General features: G+C 40.2%; 1 protein-coding gene across 1 annotated transcript in view; it reads left to right on the top strand.

Annotated features, from left to right (window-relative positions):
* Positions 1–25,171, top strand: part of CUBN (cubilin) — a 259,424-nt gene that overhangs the window by 110,818 nt on the left and 123,435 nt on the right. Inside the window, exons 29-31 of the mRNA XM_055332630.1 lie at positions 1,207–1,388; positions 6,162–6,336; positions 7,807–7,976. Of these exons, the coding sequence (XP_055188605.1) occupies positions 1,207–1,388; positions 6,162–6,336; positions 7,807–7,976 (527 nt within the window). The remainder of the gene's footprint in view (positions 1–1,206; positions 1,389–6,161; positions 6,337–7,806; positions 7,977–25,171) is intronic.

Below are 25,171 nucleotides of genomic sequence, written 5' to 3'. Positions count from 1 at the left end.
ATCCTGTCTCTCTGTCTTCCATTTCCTTGTATGTAATACATTATTTTTAAGTCTAATCAGACCTAAGATCTAGAATACTAAGAGCTAAAAATCTTTGTTTGTATGAAAGACTCTAGGAATTAAAAAAAATATATGATCTGTCCATAGTAGCTTTATTCATAATTGCCAGAATTTGGAAACAAGCAAGATGACCTTCAGTAGCTATAAAAGGATAAATAAATTGTGGTACACCCAGACAATGGAATATTATTCAACATTAATAAATGAGCTATCAAGCCAGAAATAGACACAGAGGAAATGTATATACATATTAATAAATGAAAGAAACCAGTCTGAAAAGGCTCCATACTATATGATTTCAAGTATTTGACATTCTTGAAAAGGCAAAATTATGGAGACAGTAAAAAAAAATAAGTGGTTGCCAGGGGCTAGAGCAGAGGAGGGATAAAAAGGCTGAGCACAGATTTTTAGGGCAATAAAACTACTCTGTATGATACTATAATGGTGAATATACATCATTATACATTTGTCATAGAATGTACAATGTCAAGAGAGAACCCTAATGTAAACTACAGACACTGGGTGATAGTGAAGTGTCAATGTAGGTTCAACAGTTGTAACAAATGTCTTATTCTGGTGGGTTGGGCAAGGCGGATGTTGATAATGGGAGAGGCTGTGCATGTGTGGGGACGGGGTAAAAAAGTAGGAGCTCTATCTCCCACTCAATTTTGCTGTGAAGTTAAAACTCTTCTAAAAAATAAAGTCTGGGGATTCCTGAGTGACTCAGTGGTTGAGCATCTTGCCTTTGGCTCAGGGCATGGTCCCAGGGTCCTGGGACTGAGTCCCACATCGAGCTTCCTATAGGGAGCCTACTTCTCCCTCTGCCTATGTGTGTCTCCCATGAATAAATACATAAAATCTTAAAAATATATATATTACCAAAGATTTGATGTGGTGAAAATGAGGACTGAGAATTGTACCAAATGATATAATCAATGTTTTTGAAGAATAAATTCAATAAGGTGTAGCCATGATTTTTTTCTCACTGCTTTATAACTGCTTTGTTATAACTTCATTATAACTTTATGAGTTTTCCCCTAAATTAGGCATTGTGCATTTTTAATTATCTTTGGATTAGTGGATTTTTGAATTTTTCCCAGTGACCAATGCCCATTTTGAACTGACTGAGCCTTGCTATTTTAACAGGTTGCGGTGGTGAATTGTCTGGGACCACGGGATCCTTCAGCAGCCCTGGATACCCTAACACATATCCACCCAACAAGGAGTGTATCTGGTACATTACCACAGCCCCTGGAAGTAGCATTCAGCTCACCATCCATGACTTTGATGTAGAGTATCATGCAAGATGCAACTTTGACGTCCTGGAGGTAAGAATTTCAACTGCTTATCAGCACATTCCAAATTTGGGATAGAACTGGAGATCATTCTGCAAAACTCCCTAAATTATTTCCAGTGACAAGCAGAATTTCGATTTGTATTAGTTCTTTGTGAGTGATGTTTACAAACAAATAGGATGAATATCTCAGTTTGGGTTTCCCTAAAAGCAGTGGCCGAAGGACTTAGTGGTGGGCAATTTAACTTGGAGATGGTACCAGGAAGCAAGAGCGAGGAGACAGCAGGAGGGAGGGTAAAGGAGGTAGACCTAGTGAGGGGAGCCCCTGTGGACCACTTGGACTTAATCCCACTGGGACCCTGGGAGGTGCTATGAAGACTGCTCATCAGAATCATCCCTCTAAGGGTGTGAGTCTGAGACACTGGTCTCTCGACTCCGTCCCCATTAGCGGATTGTACTCAGGATGGTTAATGCTCCACACTTCAGTCTGAGAAAGCTCCCTTAGGAAAGGAAGTGGGGAGGCAGAGTGTAGAGAAGGGGTGGTCTTGAGGGTGAGACTGTAGCTGCAGCTACCATCAGAGGGGGGGGCCCGCATGGTGTGGAGTACAAGATGCAACACTATGCACAGGGTTTATCTCATAATTGAGATGACCTTTCAGAATCTATTATAATCAGTTGTTTATTGCAAGGATCTAGTCATCAGGAGCTGAACCTGTCTGCAAAATGTAATGGCTTCCTACACACAAAGCTCCTATCACCTCAGCACTAGAGATTGCTATAGCGCTTCATGACAAGGGTTCTTCTATATCTACTAGAATTTAAAGTCCATGAAGGGCTTGGTATTTGTTTGTTTGTTTTGGTTTTGCTTTATTGCTATACCTGCCACAAGAGTACTTGTCAAATAGTAAAACATTTGATACATATTTGTGGAATGAATGAAAGCATGTATATCTCTGATCAACACACCGTAATAACGCACATGGGTGGTGGTTTTCAAGGGGACTTTGACATCCACTTTCCCATTTGAAGATTAAATAATCCTGTGAGGTAAGAAGGGAATTTTGTCCTCATTTTGCCATTGTCAAAACACAGGCTCAAAAATATTGATGGGTTTTTCCATGACCACGAGGACAGTGAGTGGAAGAGCGCAGAACTGAATCCATCCATAACCCGATGATCCACATAAGCCAGCACAAAAAGATAGATAGAGATGGGCAGTGTGCAGGATGTCGACATGAGCAGCATGGACTTCAGAGGCAACTTTAACACTTAAAAACTTCACTTAATTGCAAAACAAGTTCTCTCCTTGAAAAGACATGGGATTCTCAAATCATGCCCTCACTGAGTGGAATAGCGGAATTGTATTTAGCCGCTCCAGGCTCTGTAAAGGAGGATAATGCTGCAATAAGTGAAATCAGAGACGAAGCTTGTTAAGTCCTCAGGTTAAAACCTCTACCCTCGTCTTCATGCTGGTACTGGTTGTTGCCAAGTCATGACTCCATCTCAGAAGAGGAAAGGTTTTTAGGAAGGGAGAATGAGGAGGCTCCCAAAATTCAGAGTATGAGTAGGAATAACACTCGTGTGTGTAAGGTTCAAATGGTCCTATGTGCTAGCAAGGATATTTTTCAGTGGCATAAAACCCCTTAACACTTACAAAAGGTTGGCAGCCAACTTTTCCACAGTAATGTGAAATGTTCCTAACCCTTCATTTTCATATTCCAAAGAGAATGTGATTGTTGCCCATTTGGCAAAATGTAAAGGGCTCATTTTGCTGTGAGTTTTGTCACACCCATTACATGAGAAAGCAGACTGGGGCTGTTCCCTGCAAGCAGCTGTGGGAGCAGGGGGACAAAACATGATCTCTAGGCAGCTGCATTTAGGCAGGTCTTGTGCCTGCCCAGAAAGAGCTCTGAGCAGAGGCTATAGTCAGCTTGGGGCTTATTTTTATTAGGACAAGATAGTCTCCCATGTTCCACAAAACCAGGGTTTGTGGGGGGATGTTTTGAGCCCCTGAAGTGTTTTGGGGAAGTTTACTTCTTAAGGCTGAAATGAGTAACCCCTTATTTTTTGTTCAAAAACCTTGTTTGACATCTCAGCAAATGTTCCTGTCAGGTGGAAAGCACTGTAATAAATTTGCACTAATGATGATAAAATTATTTTTTCCATCCCTCATACCAAAGCTGCTGATAACATGCTAGCAGTTGGTTTCAAAATGCTACTCCGGCTGGGTATGTGGCCTTGAGACACTGACCACTCTCTTGACCTACCTGTCCTCAACCTGTACGTTATCCTTTCCTGTTCAGAGCACAGTCAAGTAGGACCTCTTTGTCCCCAGATATTGGACTTACTTGGATTTTGCCAGATTTTACCAAGAGCCAAAATTCAGTGTCCAGAAAGTGACCACCTGCATTAAGCAACAGCCGTTCGGTTACTCATAACCCTGGAATGCTGACTTGATTGTAACAATAAATGGAGCTAACAGAGCAGAAAGAAACGTTCAAAACAGATTAAAACCATAGGCTTTGAAATGTTCTATATCCTAAGCATTTGCTAAAAACACATTTTTTAAATCTCTGATCATCAGACCCGTCCCCCCACCCCAAAGTTTAGTAATATGCTGTAGTTGAAAGAACCACACCCTGAAATTCTTTCCATCTTTTTCCTCTTTTGAAGAGTCATGCATTAACCAGCAGTGTTATTTATGGAAACCAAAAGTACTGTTGTATTGTTTGGGTCATGGAAACACTGTGGCTGATTTTACTTCAGTCTCTTGAGAAAGGAGCCTGAAACTGCATAAAGCAGAAAAGGAAATCCACTCCTTGGCGCAATAAATCAAGACAATTGCTTTTGGTGTGGGCAGTTTACTCCCTCTGGTCTTTCTGCCATGATCTGTGTCAGCCCAGCCCCGCAAGAGGGGAAGCAGAGAATGTCAAAAGCGGCAGTGTTGATTTTCCTGGAGGCCCAGCCCACTCATCCCCGTTATGTTTGTGATCTTAAGGGGACCCAAGCAGAGAGAACAAAGAATATTTTGCTGACATGCAAGTTTCCTTTGTCAGAACTAAAGCCTTGTGCTCAGTGTTCTCTCCAAATATGTGCTATTTATTGGGTTTGGATGATTGGGAGCACATGCTGTCAGTTTCAGGCTCTGAGGACTGTGTTCTCTGGGGAGGCCAGGGGGCAGGCAAATCTCAAAAAACGGGAGAGACCCTGTAAACCAGAAGCAATCTTTTCCTTCCCCTTGCATTTGCATATGTGTACGTGTTAAGGGCCACACAGGGCCCCTCCTAAAGTCCTGCTTTTGATGGGACTCAGAGGGCCACACAGACATAGCTCCTCCTCTGAAAATAAGCTTGAAGCCATCCGCCTGCTTCATTCCTTTCCAATTAAAGTCCTTGTGTTCGGCCCTCTGTGAACAGCAGTTGCATTCTTTTTGGGCCTTGGCCGCCTGGCTGGGGGGAATTAATCAGACAAAGAAATCATTATAGATTCAAATCACACTCTCCTCGCCAAAAGTAGGCTTCTTGTTCTCCCGCTCTCCCCTCAGAGAACACTTGAGTGATTCCCCCCATCAGTCAACAGCTGCCCTGAAGGTGGGCGAGGGCTGGGGCCTGAGGAATCAGAATGAGGACAGTCCTTAGAGGTGGTAGAGCCACCCAGATGCCAGGAGAGGGAGGGCCCTGTGCACAAATCTCACCCAGCACTGCTTTCCCCATTCCAGTTTTGCCCTGGAGCAAAGAATTATGAGCATATACATGTTGGGGAGGAGGAAGGACCCAGATAGTATTATGCTTGAAAACTGTCACAAGAAATGGTCTTTCTTCTCCAAACCGGAGTTTGGCAAAGCCTGGAGTTAGGGATTCAATACCTTTTGTTTGATTCTTATCTTCTTGCCCCCTTCTCCTATACTCACCTCTGCAACTGAGAAATCTGTTGTGTGAGACGTTAGAGACCTGCCTGGGCACAACCTGCCTCTAAGATATGGCTTTAGAACCCAAGGAGGTGGGGGGCTTGCTGGGAGGAATGTATGTGTCACTGGGGCACTGGATCCTAGTCAGATAGATGGTTGCGAATTAGAGGAGCCTAGATCTGAGGACACTTGAGATAGATCTAGAGGGAAACATCCAGGTATTGAGCAGAGTCCAGGACAATTTCCCAGAGGAAGTTGCTCTTGGTCACATTCCCACCAATGGGATTCTGGGAGTAGGTTCAGAGAGAATCTGGGGGAGTCCCTTGTTAAGTATACCACAGAACATACTAACAGGTTATATTTTCACTCTCTCTGAAGAAGCAAAAATATTATATTAAATGCCTAATCTTATAAAGTATGCAGACTGCAAAATGGAAGATCCTAAGAAATCTAACTGGGAGATCAATAGCTTTCAGTGATCTGACTTTCACAAACAAGATGGCTTTCGGCTAAGACTATTCCCATGTGCCTAGAAGAGTTAGACAATCAGACTTGATACTGTTTTACAGCAATGCCTCTGCCAAAGATAGCAGGAAATCTTATGAAGTTGTGGAAAAAGGAAGAAGGGAGATAGAGAAGATTCTGGAATAATCAGTTCAGCTCTACTATTCTGATAGAATAAGCAGACATCTTGTGGGTGGTTGGACTTGTGCATTCCTAGGGCTGAGGGAGTGCCTTTGAAAATCCAGCTGAAGTTCACAGTTCATCCCGACCCAGGAAGGCTGAGATTTCAGTCTCTCATGATAATAGAATCCAGGAGCTGGTGGTAAAACGGGATCAGGGGTCATCACTCAAATATGTCTCTTAATTTCAGTCCTTTTTTTCTACATCCTGTCTTAGGTTTATGGAGGTCCTGATTTCCACTCTCCCCGAATAACCCAGTTGTGCTCCCAAAGATCATCTGAGAATCCCATGCAAGTCTCCAGCACCGGAAATGAGCTAGCCATCCGCTTTAAGACCGACAGCTCTATAAACGGGAGAGGCTTCAATGCCTCATGGCAGGCAGTCCCCGGAGGTGAGTGAAACAAGGAGGTATCTCAAAATACTTAGGCCGAACCCTTCTAAGTTTTATGAATGATTAGAGAGGGGTATGAAGCCCAACACAGTGACCACTTTGTGACTCCTCAAATGACAAACACTGCTTTGGCATTAACTCTTCCCTAAAAGAAAAAAAATATGATAGAATTTAACTTCCACAGTTAAAATATGTGAAAACTAGTCCATGCAAGTATGCAAGTCCATGGTGAAAGCAGAAGGGAGGTACTTGGTTAGACTAATACTCTCCAAGGGACTTGGGCCCATTCACTGGCCACAAAGTTGGGCATCAGCAAAGTGGTAAATTAGTCCATGCTATAGTACAGATGCCCAAACTGGAAATGTTAAATTTGTGAATTCCAAGGAATTTATATAGTGACTTTCTGCCTAAAATCTTAGGCAGTCTAAAAATATTTACCTGTTGTAGATTTTTGTTGTTGTTGTTGTTGTTGTAGATTTTTTAAATTAAAAAAAAATGAAGGCACAAAATAATCTAGCAAATGTTAACCACTATTTAAAGCCATGTTTGCTGGCTGCTTACAATGTGCCAGCCAGTCATCTATTCTAACTGTTCTATGAACACCATCTCATGTCTTCCCTCACAACCACCCCATGGGGGGAGTTAATTTCAAATCCTTATCTTAAGGATTTGAATGAGGAAATTGAAACTTAGAGAAGTTAGTACTCGTCCAAAGTCACATAGCTAGGGAATGCCAAGGCAGAGATGTGATCCCAGGCTACTTTGTGGCCCCAATTTTGGAAACCTAAGGTGGTAACAGTATGTCAGACATTTCCTAAAGTTAATGATGCATGAATTTAATGAGGATTATATATATGATTATGTATACCTGGTATTTAGATTATCCAAAGCGATTTTCAATTATCAGAAAATGATACCACATTTTTCCATTATAGGTTTGTTTATATTATCATAAATCCAAGAAATGGAAAGTCATAGAGATAATCATTAATAGGTATTTGATAATATTGTAGGAATTAAAAGACTGAATAACTGTACCAGGTCCAGAATATTAAATTTTAAAAGGCAGATAATAAATTATTAAAAACATACACTACTAAATTATCAAAATTCTTAGGAGATGTGTTATTCTTACAATATATTATATTTTTAGAGAACAAAAAGAGGCGTTTTATGGCTTTATCAGAACATGATTTTATTTGTACTTAATTTTTGGTATTTAAAAAAAATTTTTTAGATTACTTTTGTCATCAGTATTTAAATTATTTGAGGGATTTTCTTAGTTGTCCTTCATTTTGTTGGAATGAATGAATTGATGGTGGATATTCAGTTCTACACAATGTTTGGCATCAACTACATAAAATAGGTGGTCGAATAAAGCAGCATATTGGTTCATGCTACCAGGTAATGCGGCAAAGATTTATGCATCAGAGATTCTTCTCATTTTTGAATTGGGTTTCCTACTTATAGGTTGTGGCGGGATTTTCCAGGCTCCCAATGGAGAGATTCATTCTCCAAATTACCCCAGTCCTTATAGGGGTAACACTGACTGCTCCTGGGTCATTCGGGTAGAAAGAAATCACCGTATTCTCTTGAACGTCACTGATTTTGACCTTGAACCTCAGGACTCCTGTATTACGGTAGGTGACACAAATTTCAAGCACCATCTCTAGGCAAACCTAGGTCAAAATTTTGCCATGTGAGCAGATTTAATAAATACATTAGTTACGAATGTTTTCAATGATAATCATAGGGAGCCCAACTATTGGCAACTTAAGATATAAGGACATTTACTTTTTTACATAAATACAAATCAGGAGGTAGATAATCTCAGGATTTGTTTAGCAACTCAGTTTCTGCTCTGCCATCCTTAGTATGTTGATTTGTCATTTTCTGTTTATTTCCTCATGGTCAAAAAATGGCTGCAGTAGCTCTGAACATCCTGTCTGAGTACAGATGCAGAGAAAGGGAGAGGAATTATGCTATTTGTTTCAATTTTGTATTTCTTTAATCAAAGAAGCAAAATTCTCACAAAACAAATTCTCCCCTTACATATATGATTGATCAGAATTGGCTACGTAAGAGGTTAGGGAAGTTTTAGTGAAATGAATTTATCATCACTATTTCAAATCAATTATTATTAAGCCTTTGGAGTTTTCATGGGTTCTACTTTTCTTGAGATTGGGATAGCCCGATCTGCTACTTAAACAAATCAGTGTCTGATAGGACAGAATAGATTGGAGGATGGAGATGGAGGAAAGAACGATGCCTATTAGTCAGATGACCAAAGTTTCTGTTACTACCTTCAACTTTAATACATTCTCACCTGAAACTAATGCTTTATCCTTAATGTTAGAGTGAATGAGGATGCATTTTAAGATTTTCTTTTTGTTTTTAATTTAATTTTTTTGGTGACTTGTTTTTTTTAACAAAAGATTTTCCATCTTTCATTTGTATTTAGAGACATTTCATTTAAATATAAACCAGATTCTCTTGGCTAATGAATCTTTCTATTTTAGTTTCCTGATAGTTTCTTACACAAACTCCAACTGGCTAGCTTTCAGATTTAACTCAGGGAAGATCAAAAGTTGTTTCATATTTGTCAAAGTAGCTCAGTCAAATGGTTTGATTTCAAATATTGTTTTACAAGATGAAATCAGTTATCTACTTTAAAAGTTAGATTTATTTATGACTATGTATTAGTCTTCTAAATGAATCTTCAGAGTCTAAGTTGGTGATGCATTGTACAACCTTAAGATCTAGAATATCCACTCACCATAATGGTAACTCAGACCAAGACTAACTCTCCTGACAGAGACAGTTTAAACATTTTACATGATACTTAAAGCACTTTCCTAAATGTAGCAAAAAACTCACAAGTTTCTGAGTTAATATCTGTGAGAGATGTGAGCCTAGTATTTGGGATAGCTTTTGCCTAAAGGGCATTTGCTGATTCAGAAGGGGTTAGCAGCACTTCTGTGAGCCTCTCAGGGCAAAGAAGAGCAAAGTTTGAGTCTACAGCCAGAATAGGGTAGAAGTCCTGGTAAACCATCCCATATCCTAGGTAAAAGGAAAGTAAAACAGCCTTCACAGAAACTGCATACCAGCTTTGAGTCACCTGAGTGGCCCCCAAAATCTGAAGCCATGGAAAAATGAGAGGGGACCTTGTACTGCTGTACATCTTTGCACATCTGACAAAAGCAATTTAGAATCTCTTTCAAAGGGAGATAAAGTCATCCTAGATGTTCTTTCTACTAATAATTTTTCATGTGCAATAGCCAGCACACTATCAAAGATGTATGCACATGAGATAATATAACATAAATGCGATACAGTATGAATAATGGACAACGGAAGCAAACACTAATATGGTAGATTGGTAAACAATTATGATTACTAAGCTCATGGAGATAAAAGTCAAACGTAAAGCTCTTAGCAAAGAAGTGCAAACTATAAAAGGTGACATTGCAAAAATGAAAAAGAACCAATTAAAGTCTTTAGAACTGGATAAAATATAATAGCTGAAATTAAGACCTAGTCAAATTAATGTCTAGTCTAGTGCTAGACATTAGACAGAGATGAAGAGAGAAATAATAAACTAGAAGATAAGTCAGAAGAATCTAGTTGGGGGGAAAAAGCACAGATAAGCAAAAGTATGGAAAATATAGAAGAGAGGTTAAGACACATAGAGGAGGCTTATAAAAGGTATGACATACATTTAACTGTAATCTCAGAAGGGAAAGTGAGAGATAAATGGAACAGGAGCAATAATTAGACAGCTCATGACTAAGACTTTTCTCAAACCAATGAAAGATATCACATTTATAAAAACAAGAATCCCAGGGAACCCAAACAACTGAGTAGAAATAGAGAAATAAATAGATATACTAATCTAAAAAAAAAACTAAAAATAAAGGGGAAATGTTACAATCAGCCAGGAGAGTGGATAGGGGAACAGATTGCCTTTTAGGAAGTGGCACACTGAACACTGACTTTTCAACAGTGATAATTAGAAGGAGAAAAAACAATGGAATGGTATCTTTAGTCTAAAGAAAGAAAATAACTACCAACCTGAGACGCCATACTCTCCTGAAATAGTCTTTAAGAATAAAGGTGAAAATAAAGCATTGAAACAGAAAAGGGGTCTTCAGGAGAAGTTCATATGGGCCAGAAACAAAATGTTTACCTCACAGATTTGCCTGCAGTGGGCAATTCTCCACCATTTGCTTCCTCTCCCATTTGGTATGGTGCCAGGTACAGTATCTTCTCTTCTCTTTGGTAAAGTCTATAACCCGTAGAATTCAACATACAAAAGCATGTGAACAAAACAAAGTCTAGGTCAAAGGCACGCCCAGCATGGCTGTGTTTTTCCCCCTCCTATGTTCATGAGTAGAGCTTTCCACCTACATGAGATATAAATACACAGTTTTCTATTAACTACTGCCATATCCCAGCATGCAGCTGGGCTTGAGTTAACAAACTGTAGCATGAGGCAATAGATAGGAGCAAGTAAAACCTCAAATATGATCGAGTCATAGTCATGGAGACAGGAAAATAAACCCAAAGACAGGTGCTGGGAGGAGTTCAGTCTGACAAACAAGGTAAAATATAAAATGTAATGGTCCAAACAAGTTGTAGGGAAAAGGGAATCCTGTATGAAGTAGTTAGAATATCCCTGCCAGTGGGCATATGGGGCATTCAGAAACAGATGCCACTCAGCACCTGAGCAAGACTCCAATATAAACTGTGAATTATATCAATCACATGGTGCCAGAGTTAAGAAATCCAGCTCTGTGGTGGGGTAAACCTGGGGCTGAGCCTGAATGTTGCCATTTTCCAGCGGTGTTGCCTTGGAGAAAGTGAACTTTCCAGCTTTTGTGTCTTTAACTGTGAAATAGTGATAATAAGAGTACCTGTGTCAGATTTGTTGTTGGGTTATTTGAGATTATGTAAGTGACTGGCTTTTCATATAGAAAGTTATTGATTCATGCTAGCCCTAATCAAAATGATGGTGGTGGTGAGTGCTGAAGATGGCATCTGAGCTGTACATGTACATCTGAAAATATTTCTATATATCTGGGTAGTCATTAAAGTCACAGAAGTAGGTGTGATCACATAAAATAATATTTTCTAGAGAAAAGGACCAAAAAATTCTTTAGGAAACATCACCATTTAAGGGGCAAATAGAGATAAGAGAGGAAAAGAAGATGAAGAAGAGGCACTCAGAAGTAGGTGGAGAACCAGAGAGAGTGGTAGTCTAGAAACGAGGAGTAAAGCCAATTTTAAGAGTGGGTGATCAAAGGTACCAAAGGTATCAAATCCAGCAGAAGTCAACTAGGAAGAGGTTTGAAGTAAAGCCACTGGATTCAGTCTTTGATAACCTTGGAAGGAGCAGGATGGGCGTGGGTAGTAGTGGAAGACTCTAGATCACAATGGCTTAGGAGGGGCAGAAGCTTCTTAGCTTTTTCCTGGGGAAAAAGTTATGGCAGTGAGTGGTATAAGGGAATAAAAGGCTATGACCAATGGAGAGTTGTTTCTTGTTTTTTGGATTTTTTTTATAATGATAGAGAAGCTTGAGCATGTGGAGTGGCAAGGTGCTGATGGGAAAGTAACAGCTGAATGTAAGAGAAATGGAGGGGTGCCTCCATGGAATCAGTCAGTTAAGCGTCTGCCTTTAGCTCAGGTCATGATCCCACAGTCCTGGGATCGAGTTCCATGTCAGGCTTCCTGCTCATAGGGAGCCTGCTTTTCCCTTTTGCCTTTTGCCACTCCCTCTGCTGTGTTCTCTCTTTCTGTCAAATAAATAAATATTTTTTAAAAGAGATAAATGGAGTAATTGATGAAGTCATATTCAAGTTAGAGACCTGAAGATGAGATAGATTGATCCTATAGATTTCATATTTTCAGGATGAGAAATTAAAACACATGACTAACCCCAATGATATATAGTTTTCTTTGGTTTGCAAATTTATTTATATTGAAACTTATAGAAATCACACGTAAGCTAGGTCACTTTTGTTTGTATAATTTATAAATTACCTTTTTAGAAAAAGATAAAATAATGTGAAGAAGGACTATTTTGGTAACCTAGGGTAGAGATCAGCTGTGTGTGGTTGCCAAGCGGACCCAGTTACAGGACGGGAGGCCTGCAGAGCTTGGAACCAGGCAGGCAGGGTCCTGGCGAGGCTGGAAGCTTGGCTTCAAGTTACAGTTAGTTGTCTGGGGGTTCATGAAGGCAAGCATTGAGGCACCAGCCCTCTATCGTTTATAGCTAGATGGACACTGGATGTGAAACGTGCCCTACAGTCCAATATCTTACATAACATCTCTGCAGTTTAAGTTCATACAAAGCCAATCATTCATTCTGGAGGCATTCAATTTAATTTCTTGGTCCTGTTGCTTGGACAAAGTCATTAGCAAAGAGAAAAATATTCAGCTGCCAATGATGTTGCCAGATAATGTTTGTGTTCATGGGACTTTTAATAGAGCCTAAGTGTACTTGTTAAATACCAAGGTAAATTATGGCTGGATGGGACAAGGAATCATGTTTTTTTAAACTCCTGTAACAGTTTGGGTCATCAGAAGAGGAGATATTAATTTTAATAGACATTATTGCTAATAGTCACAAACACATAGGTACATAGAAAGGTAAGTTTGCAACAGGAGAGATTAGAGATAATTTACTGTCATGTGCTGATTCTTTTGGTAGTATTCTTATTTTGAAAAGAAGAGCATCAGGATCAAGACGTGGCAGAGGGGCACCTGGGTGGCTCAGTCAGTTAAGCATCTGTCTTCAGCTCAGGTCTTGATCCTGGGTCCTGGGATGGAGCCCCTATTGGGCTCCCTGCTCAGTGGAAAGTCTGCTTCTTCCTCTCCCCCATGCTTATGGTCTCTTCCCTATCTCTGTTGCTATCTCTGTCTCTCTCAGCTGAATAAATAAATAAAACCTTAAAAAAAAAAGACCTAGTGGAAATTAATAGTAGGACCAACACCAAAATATAAGCAAGCCTACAATAAGTATTCCAATAAGATATAAAAATTTCAGTGTACATGCAAGGAACTGAATTCCAGAATAGAGGACAACTGAAAAATAGGAGAGGATAAAAACCAGGGTTCTTCTGCAGCCATTTTAAATTTTCTTTCAGATGAACGCAGACTTCATTTATCAATATAAGAAGGAGTGTTAGGATTCCAGATGAGGTGGAAGGTGTCTTTGCCTTAAAGTCAGGTGATCTAGGCTATACCCACCCATTCAATCTTTGGTGTCAACTACGCCCCAGACCCTGCTAGGCACTAGTGTCCGAGCATGGCTCTGCCACTCGATCTTTTCACGGCTGAGGGATCTGAGTTTGCTCATTTATAAAATAATGTACCTGGCAAACCCACGCTGACAGAGAATCCAGTTAGGAGTCATGTCTGTGGGTAGGGAGAGCAGCACGAGGTGGGATGTGAAGAAACAGACACTGCGGGGCAGGTGACATCAGTGTGGTTCACTCCAGAGGTCACAGTCCGACCTGCACAACAGACTTGCTAAGCTTGGGGTTCCACTCTGGGGTGCAAGACTGGCCTTGGGTAGGAGGTTATCTTCATACTCCACTTGATGTGCAGAGGAGAGCTCTTCCTGTAGCAGGTCTGGTCCCCAGTGGTCCTAAGTGGAGGCCGGTTAAGTGCACAGGGAACCCCAAGCCATTTCTATTGACTTTGTGGAAGTAAAGGCAAAATTTAGCAAGAAGAAGAAATGGATGAAAAATTTTAAGTGGAACAGTAATACACAGCCTCCATCCCCTTTCATATAACCAGCAGCAATAGTCTTTGTATCCCAAAGGCAGCAATCTAGTGCATGAATCACTAATGACTGCATGGCTGGATGAATGAATAAATGAATTCATAGTCTCTATTCCCGCAATAACCAGTGCTTTTGTGGAAAATTGCAGACGACACATTTGGGAATGTGTTGTGCTGAGTTCACTCTCTGACACATTTATTGATATACAATCTCACTATTTTGAGCCACATGAGAGCTTAGATAACACCACAGAAGCGTGTTTTCTAGAATTTCATGCTGCTATCATGAGAAAAGGGAGAGAATCTGAATTTTCTGACTTCTATTGAAATGGTGGTGGCATCGTGGGGAGCTAATCAGAAAGCTCAACCGGTGCTCAGGTTTCAACTAATTTGGTAATATGTTTGTACTCTCCACTCAGTCCCCTTTGAGTGGCTGTGTAATTAACCTCAGGCTCTCCTGAATGACACATTGTGAGTATTTCTCGCTAAGGCAGCAGTGGGACCCACTGGCTGGGCATGACTCTGTATGGTCAGCACGAAAATGGCTCCATTATGTTGCCTTTCATGAAGGCTGAGTATTAAAGTGACCTCCGACTGACAGTGTAATTGCTTAATTAGAGTCTCTCTTCCGAGCCTTAAATCCATGTAGCCCTGCAAGCTCTTATCGATCTCTGAGAAATGCTGGTGGTAGCTCAGTGGGAGAGCAGGAGAGGTCAGTTCTGCAGCTCCTGTGGGGCCCTGGAGCCTCCCGCCCTCTGATTTCAGCTTCCTCTTTGCTCAGCACAAAGGAATGTCTGCCTTGTGAGAATTGGTCAGAAGCAGATAAAAGCAAGCAGAGCACAGTCCAGCTCCAGCCCCTCAGTTTGGAGAAGATATACATTAGGGCTAACAGAGCCTAGTACAAAATAAAAAAAAAAGTGCACACGATGAGTAACTGTTTTCTTTCTGAAGCTTTTTGTGCCAATCTAGGAGAAAGAAAACAAAGTGTGTGATTTGAAGTGAAGAAGACCAGACCCCCTACCCCTACCCAGAGCTGCAGTGTCTGCTGTTCATGTGACAGTAAGGCGCGGGAAGAACAGGACAAACAGAACACTGAATCCATATTTTATTTTATTTTTTTTGGACACTACCCATTATGTGTTTTCTTTTAAAACAGTGATCTTTCCCAAAACAGCAAATAGATACAGGAATAATAGAACTCAGGGCTTCAAAGAGACAATGGAAGCAATTCTTTAAATATTTATTGTTTTACAAATCCATGACAAAAGTCAGTCTCTCCCTGCCTCCATTTCTTCCCTTCCTCCCTCCCTTTCTCCCACAGAAAGTTCAGTGTCCATTTGATACTCGAGGATGATCTCTGATGATTTCTTTAAAACGTTTTATTCTGTGCCTTGCTTTTGATAACCTACTTAGCCATTTTGCTTTCCAGTGCCAAATTAGTCACCAAAAGTTGTGCCAATACTTTCCATGCCCAAAGCAAAGCATAATTGAATTGAAGCCACAGTTCTCAATCTGCGGGCACAGGCTTTGTTTTGTTTGCATTTCAGCTCAATCTCCCCAAATGCTTGTGTATTCGTGAAAACAAAATGAGCTTCTTGGATTTCTTTTCCTATCAACATTTCCAGTAATTTTTGAGTCACTGCTTGCACCAATGACAAATGACTAGAGGTTATAATCTCTAAAAATTGAAGACCGGTTGCAATAATGTAGAGCAAAGGAATAGGGGTCACAAAGTCCTGAGGTGAGATATGTGGCTGTGAATTTAACCTAGTGTCTAATCTCAGAGGCACAGAGTTGGCAAACGTCACTAACTGAGGAACCCCACACTTCTCCCCACCACCACCACCTCCACCCCCAAGGAAAGCTGCTATAATGAGTAACATTTTCATTTCCTTCCTCACAAACACTTATGACTTTAACAGCTTGGATATTTTCCAAAGGGATTCCCCTCCCTATCACTTAATATTTCCTCTATCTTGGAGAAGTTTCCATTCCAAAACGGGAATTCCATGAGCAACTACACCACCACGTATAGCATGTGAAAATACTTGACAGGCTCCCATCCGCCAAACTGCCTTTTTACGCCAATGTGAATGATCTCTTCTGTCCCCCCAAATATCTTGTCCTTCACCCTGATAATCTTTATGGCCATCCAAAGCGGTAGACATGTGTTGCAAGGAGTTAACAATGAAATAAAAGGTAAAGACTGGGTTGAAAATCAAATGAAGCCAGAGCCCAGGTGGGAGAAGAAGCCATGCTAGACCAGACATGTTGTGGTTTTATAGGCCAAAAAAAGGACAGGAAGTGAATTTATTTCTGAATCTAAGAAGAAAACTGAGTTTAGGAATCAGGGCTACAAATTTTAGGTTTATTTACTGATCCTGGACACTCTGCCCTTCTAACATCGTCTGCTGAATTAGCCATGCTGGGAATCCCTGCATGTTCAGTGAGATGGAATGCATGACAGGTGCTGACTGCTCTGAAATCCGTGGGGGCCCCAAATAAGACTTTCTAAAATGCCACTGAGGATGCTTTATTGCAGGTCTAAATACATGAGACACTTCCATTGTATCTCCTGAGCTCCCATGAATATCTTGCCTAGCTTCAGAGAATCATGATCTCTCAATATTGTATTCTCAATTAATAAAACTTGATTTTCACCTTTGCAGTTGGTTTCATGATAATTGATCATATGTCCCATGGATGGGATTCATATACTGGCTCTACACTGCTTAGTGTGTGACTGTGAGCAAGTTCTGTTTTCTGAGCCTTAATTTTAGCAACTGTAAAGTGGAATTGGAAGAATTGAAAATTTTTAAATGTAAAGTGTCTGGTACAGATAAATGTTAATTGCAGTTCCTCATTTTTCTACTACTACTACTACTACTACTACTACTACTACTACTACTTCCATTAATACTAATACTATGTTACAGGTCTTATCTTTTTAGAAACTGTGAGCTATATGTACATAGAACTGGATCCGTGATCTAAGTTCATTGCTAACTATCATCATTAGTTATGAATACTCATTTTATCTTACCTCAATATTCTTTAAAATCTTAAAATATCTATTATAAATTTTTCACACATTCTCCACTCTATAATCTCAGTGAATTGTATCACCTCATAAAAGTGTTGTTTAATACCTTCCAGAAGATTCACAAATAAGTTCAGAAAGAAAAAAGTAGTAGTGCAGAAAATGAAGCCAAAGGATGCCTGGGTGGCTCGGTGGTTGAGCGTCTGCTTTGGGCTCAGGGTATGATCCTGGAGTCTGGGGATCGAGTCCTGCATTGGGCTCCCTGCAAAGAGCCTGCTTCTCCCTCTGCCTATGTCTCTGCCTCTCTTTCTCTCCCTATCTCTCATGAATGCATAAATAAGATCTTTAAAAAAAGAAAAAAGAAAAGAAAATGAAACCAAGAGCATATTCATACACACATATCTATTCATAAACATTCATAATTTGTTTGCATGGGAAGCTCAATTCTGAAGCTCAGGCCAAACACTGTTGTACTTTGGGGATTATAAAACATGCTGTGTATTTGCCTTTGAATTAAAATAGTTTCCTCTTACTCTAGCTTGTAATAGTTTTAACCCACACATTTAATTGGTGTATTTCCTCCCTAAGCAAGATGCAACTTCGTAAAACCAGAAAATAGGAGATGCAGTGGAAATGTTTTCCTAGTACTTCCTCCTCTCCAACATGATCTGAGGGAATATATTCCAGTTTCTGGAAAGGAAAATGCAAACATTACTGTGGAAGCTAGTGTTCATTTTCCTCTCTCAGTCATATGTTTCAGGCTGTGAGTGCTGACTATTTCAGTGAGGTGATCCTGAGTCACTCCGTCCACCAGAGTGTGGATCAGAGGCCAGCAGGCTACAGGCTCAGTGCTCTGCCTTGCATCAGATCAGACACCTGTTCTTTTGCTCTAAGCAAAGCATCAGTGATTGCTTGTCTTTATCTAATGCAATATTTTAAAGGATGGGAAAACTCAGCTTTCTTGCATCACATTTTACATTTTATAAAGAGCATGCTACAGGGGCAGTTATTGGGGACTTGAGCTAAAGGAGACACAAATTTAGGCAGAGAAAACTTCAGGCTGCCATGGTAACCAAGGTGAGAGGTGATGAGGTCTCACACCCAGAGGAGGCCCTTGCAAGGTGAGTGGCAGGAGGAATCCAAGAGAGACTTTGGAGAAGGAATTGACAGGACAGAAAGATCATTTTGGCTTTTGGGGATATGGGAGAGGTCTAAAAATACTGGGCAACTGGGTGACCTGCTGTTGGCATTTTCTGAGGCAAGAACTGATAGTGAAGGAGATTTTAGGGGAGAGGATATGACTTCAGTTTGAGATGCTGATGTTCATGGTTTGTGGGGTCATCCAAGCAGTGATGTCTGGAATGCCATTGGATATATAAGCCTGGAGCCTGGAGAGAGGTCTATAGTTGGAGATAGTAGCCAACTAACAAATGCCTTGGAGATCTTAAAACAGAACCCATATCTGTTTAGCTACATTCCTGTCAGGTGGCTAAAGGCCAGATTAAGTGGCATTGCATCCATCTAGCTTAGATACTGCGGTACTGTCATACGAATAACATTATTTTCTTGTCTTTGTACGGCATCATTTATTTACATGTCTGACTGGTACACACTTAAACATTTCAAATAAATGGTATTTAAAAGTTTAACATGTTCCTCATTTTAAATTTCTAAAGTATAGAAAAGAAGAAAAAAGAAACTAATGCCATCTATAATATTGCAATATAAGGATAAACTGTTAAACATTTTGGCTTAATTTCCTACACAAACCTACCTATCCAAACACACATGCACACTTACACACATAAATGAGGACAGTTAAGGTAATACCACACATCATTTCATATCCTACTTTTTCCACTTAGCATTATTGAATATGGTTCTCCTTAAAAATCGTTTCTTTGGCTATATAATCAATTATATGGACATACTAGAATTCATTTAACCACTAGCTTACTATTGATCACTTTGATCGCTTTTTTTTGTTATAATCTATCAAGAGCATATATATATATATATATATATATGTATATATATATATATATATATATATATATATTTAAGATTCTATTTACTTATTCATGACAGAGAGGCAGAGACACAGGCAGAGGGAGAAGCAGGCTTCCTGCAGGGAGCCCAATGCCAGACTCCATTCCAGGACCCTGGGATCACACCCTGAGCCATAGGCAGACGCTCAACCACTAAGCCACACAGGAGTCCCTCAAGAGCATATTTTTATGTGAATCTTACTCTGCATATCTTATTATTTCCTTGATACAAATACTCTTTTCTTTACTGAACACTCTGTTATGAAACATTTTAAGTATATAGAAAATTATAGACTGTATTAATGCATGTAGAGTATATAATGAACAAAATCATTTCACTGTCCAGACTTGCCCAAATCTAATACTGTGCCATATCTGCTTCAAGTTCTTTTTGCTTCCAAAAGAAATGAATTGCTCAAGAGACCACGAAGTCCCATGTGTAGCCCACACTGATACTAATTCTTAATCTAATCTTGGAGGAGACCACTTATGAGAATTTGGGTTTATTATTCCCATGGCTATTTTATACTCTTCCAATTTTTTATACTTTTTCATATACAGGACACAATACTATTTTGCATGTTTTAAAAGTTTATGCAAGTAATACCATACAATACAATATCCATCCATTTGCTCTTTTCACTCAATATTCTATTTTTTTCTCAATGTTCTATTTTTAAAAGTTATCTGTGTTGTAATGCATTCAGCTCTAATGCATTCTTTTTGCCACCATATGGTATTCCATTTCATGAGTATACCACAAGTCACATACCCATTCTCCCATTGATGTACATTCAAATTGCTTGCAATATTTGGCTGTTGCAATTCTTAGGGCAATGGACATTCTTATACATATTTCTGAATGCAATAATGCAATAGTTTCCCTAGGGGAGACACACTGAAGTTAAAGTGCTAGCTTTTACATTTACTCTGTGTTGCCAAATTCCAATAAAGTTGTAGGTATGAGAATTCTTAGAACGAATTGGAGAAACTCACCTTCACATTCATTCTATATACTTTCCATTAAACTTTCAGTACATGGTCTTGGTCTTATTTGATCTTTACAATGATAAGGCAGGGAAGGAATTCTCTACTCCCACTTTTAAGCTGCTAAAATGATAAACAGAAGCTTCTAACATGCCTTGGCGAGAAAACAAATACCATAGGTCAACCCAAGAGTCAGGTCTAGGTGTCCTGACTTCCAGGTGTTCTGACCTTATTTAAGGTCTCTGTTTTTCCCATATGTTCTGAATCTAAAGATCGGTATGCTGCCCATTAGGCCTTACTTAGTCCCATGGAAAATATCAGATGGGCCAGAATCTGTGCATAGCCTGTCAGCAAAAGTCTTGCAACTAAAAACACTTGAATGGCGTGGTTTGAGCTGATCATGGATGTGGACAGCCATTTTTTAAAAAGATTTATTTATTTATTTGGTGGAGGGAGAGGCAGAGGAAGAGGGAGAGAGAATCCCAAGCAGACTCTGTCTGCACTGAGCATAGAGTCCCATGTGGGGCTGAATCCTATCGCCCTGAGATGATGACCTGAGCCAAAACCAAGAATCAGATACTCAACCGACTGTGCCACCAGCTGCTCTTAGGTTGTCAACATCCACTGAGGCTCCACTTTTGGAGTATTTATGAAGCTGTGTTGCAGAGTGGGGCAGGTATTTTAGGGAAAGTGTTTAGGGAGGAACATAGATTTAAAATCACTGCATTTCCTGAACTAGGCTGCATACTTTGGTATTAATGGATCCTATAAACTCTTGAACAATTTGTAATAGCCTTACTTTCCAAAGAACTAAAGCAGAAACAAAGAAAGAAAACAGTGGGATTCCCCTTAAGGGTAACTGGATTCCCTGAGTGCTTCTACTGTGCCAGGAAGCACATACTACTGCAGTGACTTCTCCCTCCATCCCTGAGAGAAGCAACTATTAAAAGTCCAGTGAAGGTGTCACACTAGCTTCATTTCTCTGCTTTGCCCCCACAGCTCAGCCCATTCAGCATCTGCCCATCTTCATGCCCTAACAACTCACTAGACCTCCAGTGACCCCCAAGTCACTAAGTTCATGAGTAATTTTGCTCCTTTCAGTAGAGTTTTCAGTGGTTGATCACTCCAGGTGTGGAAAAGGAGACTCAGAGGTCTAGGAAACCCACTATTTTCCATAATATTTTCAGGACTTTCTGTGTAGAGAAGTAAAGAGACAAGGGAGGAAGTCACCCCAATGGCCATTTCTTGCCACTATTCACATTTCAAACCCTTTACTCTTACTTCTTATGGCCCTTACATTTCTCTCTCTCCCATGTTAAGAGAATGTTGGAATTTATAATTGTTTTCTTCCTTTCTCCAAAATACCCTAAACTCGCTCTTTTGAGTAGCAGACTTTGACTAAATATTTCAAGCACTGGCAGGTGATTACTGCAAAGAGCAACATAGCAGTCAAGTTCTAATGTGGTATCGGACATCCTTGTCTTTAAGACTCCATTGTCCAGGGATCCCTGGGTGGCGCAGCGGTTTGGCGCTTGCCTTTGGCCCAGGGCGCGATCCTGGAGACCCGGGATCGAATCCCACGTCGGGCTCCCGGTGCATGGAGCCTGCTTCTCCCTCTGCCTATGTCTCTGCCTCTCTCTCTCTCACTGTGTGGCTATCATAAAAAAAAAAAAAAAAAAAAAGACTCCATTGTCCATTCCTTCCACACTTCTTCATTTTGTAACACCTGCATTCGTTATCTATTACTGCATAACAAATTTCTCCAAAACTTAGTGCCTTGAAACAACAGCATTGATGATTTCTGTGAGTTAGGAATGCAGGTGCTATTTACCTGGCTCTTTCTTAGATTGCTCACATGGTCGTCAGCGGGATTCAGCAGATTTGGTTCATGGCAGACAATGGGCTAGAGGCCTCCCTCAGCTCCTCACCAGGCAGGCTTCTCTGCTAGTATCTTCCAGCACAGCAGCTTGCTTCTCTTGCAAGAGAGAGAGAGCTGATGAGATGTACACTCTGAGGCTAGTGGCACCATGTGAGGGAGCCCCAGTTGCCAGAGCTGATGCAGAGGGTCACCCAGTTAGGTTTTCATAACTGCCATGAAGAAAGCCACCTAGAGGAGTTGCCCCAGCCTCTCCAGCTGATGAGGGTCCATCTTTCATAACCTAATGATGGAAGTGACATCCCATCACTTTGGCCCTTATCCGTTTATTAGAAGCAAGTTATTAGGTTCAGCTCACATTTGGGGAAAGGGAAGCAGTTACACATGGGCATGAATCACTGGGAGCCAGATCAGAAGCTGCCCTCACTGCCCACCCCCTATTCCCAGTTGGGTCATAACCATGGGTTATGTCCCTTTTCTGGGCTCCAGGCTCAACCATATTGTTGGACAAATCCCCACCTTGGGACTTCTTTCTGTTTTTGCTTCCATAGCTTCCTACTTTTATTCATTTCTTAAACAGCAATTTAGCTTTCTCTTTGTCTCACTTTAATAATAGAGACTAATACCGCTCAAGAACTTACTGTGTGCCAGGAAGCCCTGTAACTACTTTACATTTTTGCACTCATGTAATTCTGAAGAACAATATGAGTTATCTGCTTGTGTCAGTCACACATATTTCTATCATCTGTCACTATCTGGGAAGGCAAAAGTTCCCTTTATTTTCTCAAATTACCAGTGCTTAGGACTCTGACCCCAGGCCTCTATACATGTCATCATAAAAGGATGCTAGTCTCATACCTGAATGGCTCCCCACCCCAATGTCACTTTTTGCTGGAGTCGACACATATTACCTGTGAAAAAGGATTGATATTTCCCAAATCTCCTTAAGATATTAAACATCAGCTATTAAAATTTGTAAATATTTGGCTCAGTTCTAACATCTGGTTAGAGCTTAAAGTATGGAGGGTTTCTGATAGTTCCATAATATCACGTGTCCTGAATACTCTGGGTTTTGGGGACAGGTCTGACGTCCTTGGCCCACCTTCCACCTTCTGTGTTCTCCTGCTATGCTGGCAAAAGGCTGACACAGCTAGTGAGAAGGGCACCAGGGAGCTATGCATGTGGTGAGGCCCATGCCCTGTGATTAGATCCTCCTCCACTGCCATTTGAGCCCAGAATGTAAAAAGCCTTCCCAGAAAGCAGCCCCAGTTGACCCCTTCCCACTGTGAATAGCCTCTTGTACCCACTGTCATGCCTGCTGTGCATGTATACATTCTGATCCATGAGAGGGAGGAGAGCTGTTTTTTAACTCTGGGCTTTCCCTCATTCTTATTCCCCTGTTCTTAGAGACCATATACTCTTACATGTGTAATTCATTTACTCATCTGTACATTGGGCATTTATTTTCTGTTATGTGCCAGGTCTTACTCTTTTAAAAAGTCTCCCATTTTCATGTGATAAATATGTTTAGGCATTTTTAAAAAAGATTTGTCTATTTATTTTAAAGAGAGAGAGAGTGAGAGGAGTGGGGAGAGGGAGAGAATCTTCAAGCAGACTCTCTGCTGTGCACAGAGCCCAACACATTTCTTATAATGACCTTAAGATAAAGACCTGAGCCAAAAGTGAGAGTTGGGTCCTTAACTGACTATACCACCCAGGTGCCCCAAGGTTAGGTATTTTGAATGTGTGTGTTGGAATCTGGAAATTTGGTAAAACTCTGGGTATTTCATAAGGACACTGATTAACTTCTTGTAGGAATTACCACTTCACCAGATATGCCTTTGTTTTTCGAGCCCCGGTGGTTGTAGCTTTCAGTGATGGTGGCCACTTTTTCTTTTGTGGATTCAATTTCAAAACTTTACTAATGTAGTCGAGAAAAGAGTTAACAGAAATCTGCAGGTTTTGGGAATTTTGTTTTTGTATATTTCTCTGACTTTTACCACTTGAGCAGCAGTTCAGAAAACCAATTCTCAGGCCTAGAAAACTCTTGGCAGTAGACTTAAATAAGAATTACCTATCTATAAATTATGTGACTGTGTTATATGTGTAGCCAATAATAATATAATTTGCTGGTTCGCCTTGGGAACTAAATGGAAGTAAGGGAAAATGCATATTGATAATTTTTATGACTTTAGAATATTAAATAAATGGGAGCAAGGTTTCTCATATTTTCTCCCTTGCAGTTTTTTTCTTATAACTTTATTAATTAAAACTTAAATTTATTTGATATTACAAGTGTTAGGAACAGTCTCAAATAAAAGAATTGCTATTCTAAACTGTTCAAAAAAATCAATTATTTCTTTGGTAATCTGAGGTCTCATACTTTCATAAAGTGACAATTAGGTCATAACTTAATAACTGTCATGAACATTTTAAAGAGAAGTGACCCAATATAACATAGAATTTGGGGGGAGAAGAAATAAGTTCCTGACTCTACTCCTCACTATCTGTGTGATCTTGGATGAATCACTAGTTTATATTGAATAAGACAATAATAGCTAGTACACTTGTTAAGTCTCACTTTCTTCATTAAAAAAAAATCATATTGTGTTGAGGACTAGGTTAGGATGTTGGTGATGGTGCTTATAAAATGACAACGTGCTAATCAAATGTAGGGTGCCACTGCTATATAATTTGGATTCAGGGACATTTGGAAACCTTCTCCCTCAGATCCGTTTCCTGCAAAGTAATGCCCCAAAGCATATGAAGTACAGCCAAGACCCTTTGATTCCAGGGTTGGGGTGGGAATGGGAGAAGTGGGAAACATGAAGACCCTCTGGAAGATGTACCAATTTGAATAAACCCCAGGGAAATGGCTCATTTGTATGATTTTCTGAATCTTTTAGCCTTAAATTTCTATCTGATTTTTTTTTGCCTTAAGAGGATTGCAGCCATTTGGAAAAGGAAGAAACAATACCTACTTACTCACTAGGCTTCTGAATTTGGGGGAAAATAAAGGAGACTAGAAGAGTCTAGCCTTTGTGAGTGTATGGACTTGTAAAAAATCTTCAAAGTACGTGTTGTTTCTGTTGGTGGTGT

The sequence above is a fragment of the Nyctereutes procyonoides genome, unplaced genomic scaffold, assembly GCF_905146905.1.
Source record: "Nyctereutes procyonoides isolate TBG_1078 unplaced genomic scaffold, NYPRO_anot_genome, whole genome shotgun sequence".
Lineage (NCBI taxonomy): Eukaryota > Metazoa > Chordata > Mammalia > Carnivora > Canidae > Nyctereutes > Nyctereutes procyonoides.
This window is presented reverse-complemented; position numbering and strand designations above follow the sequence as displayed.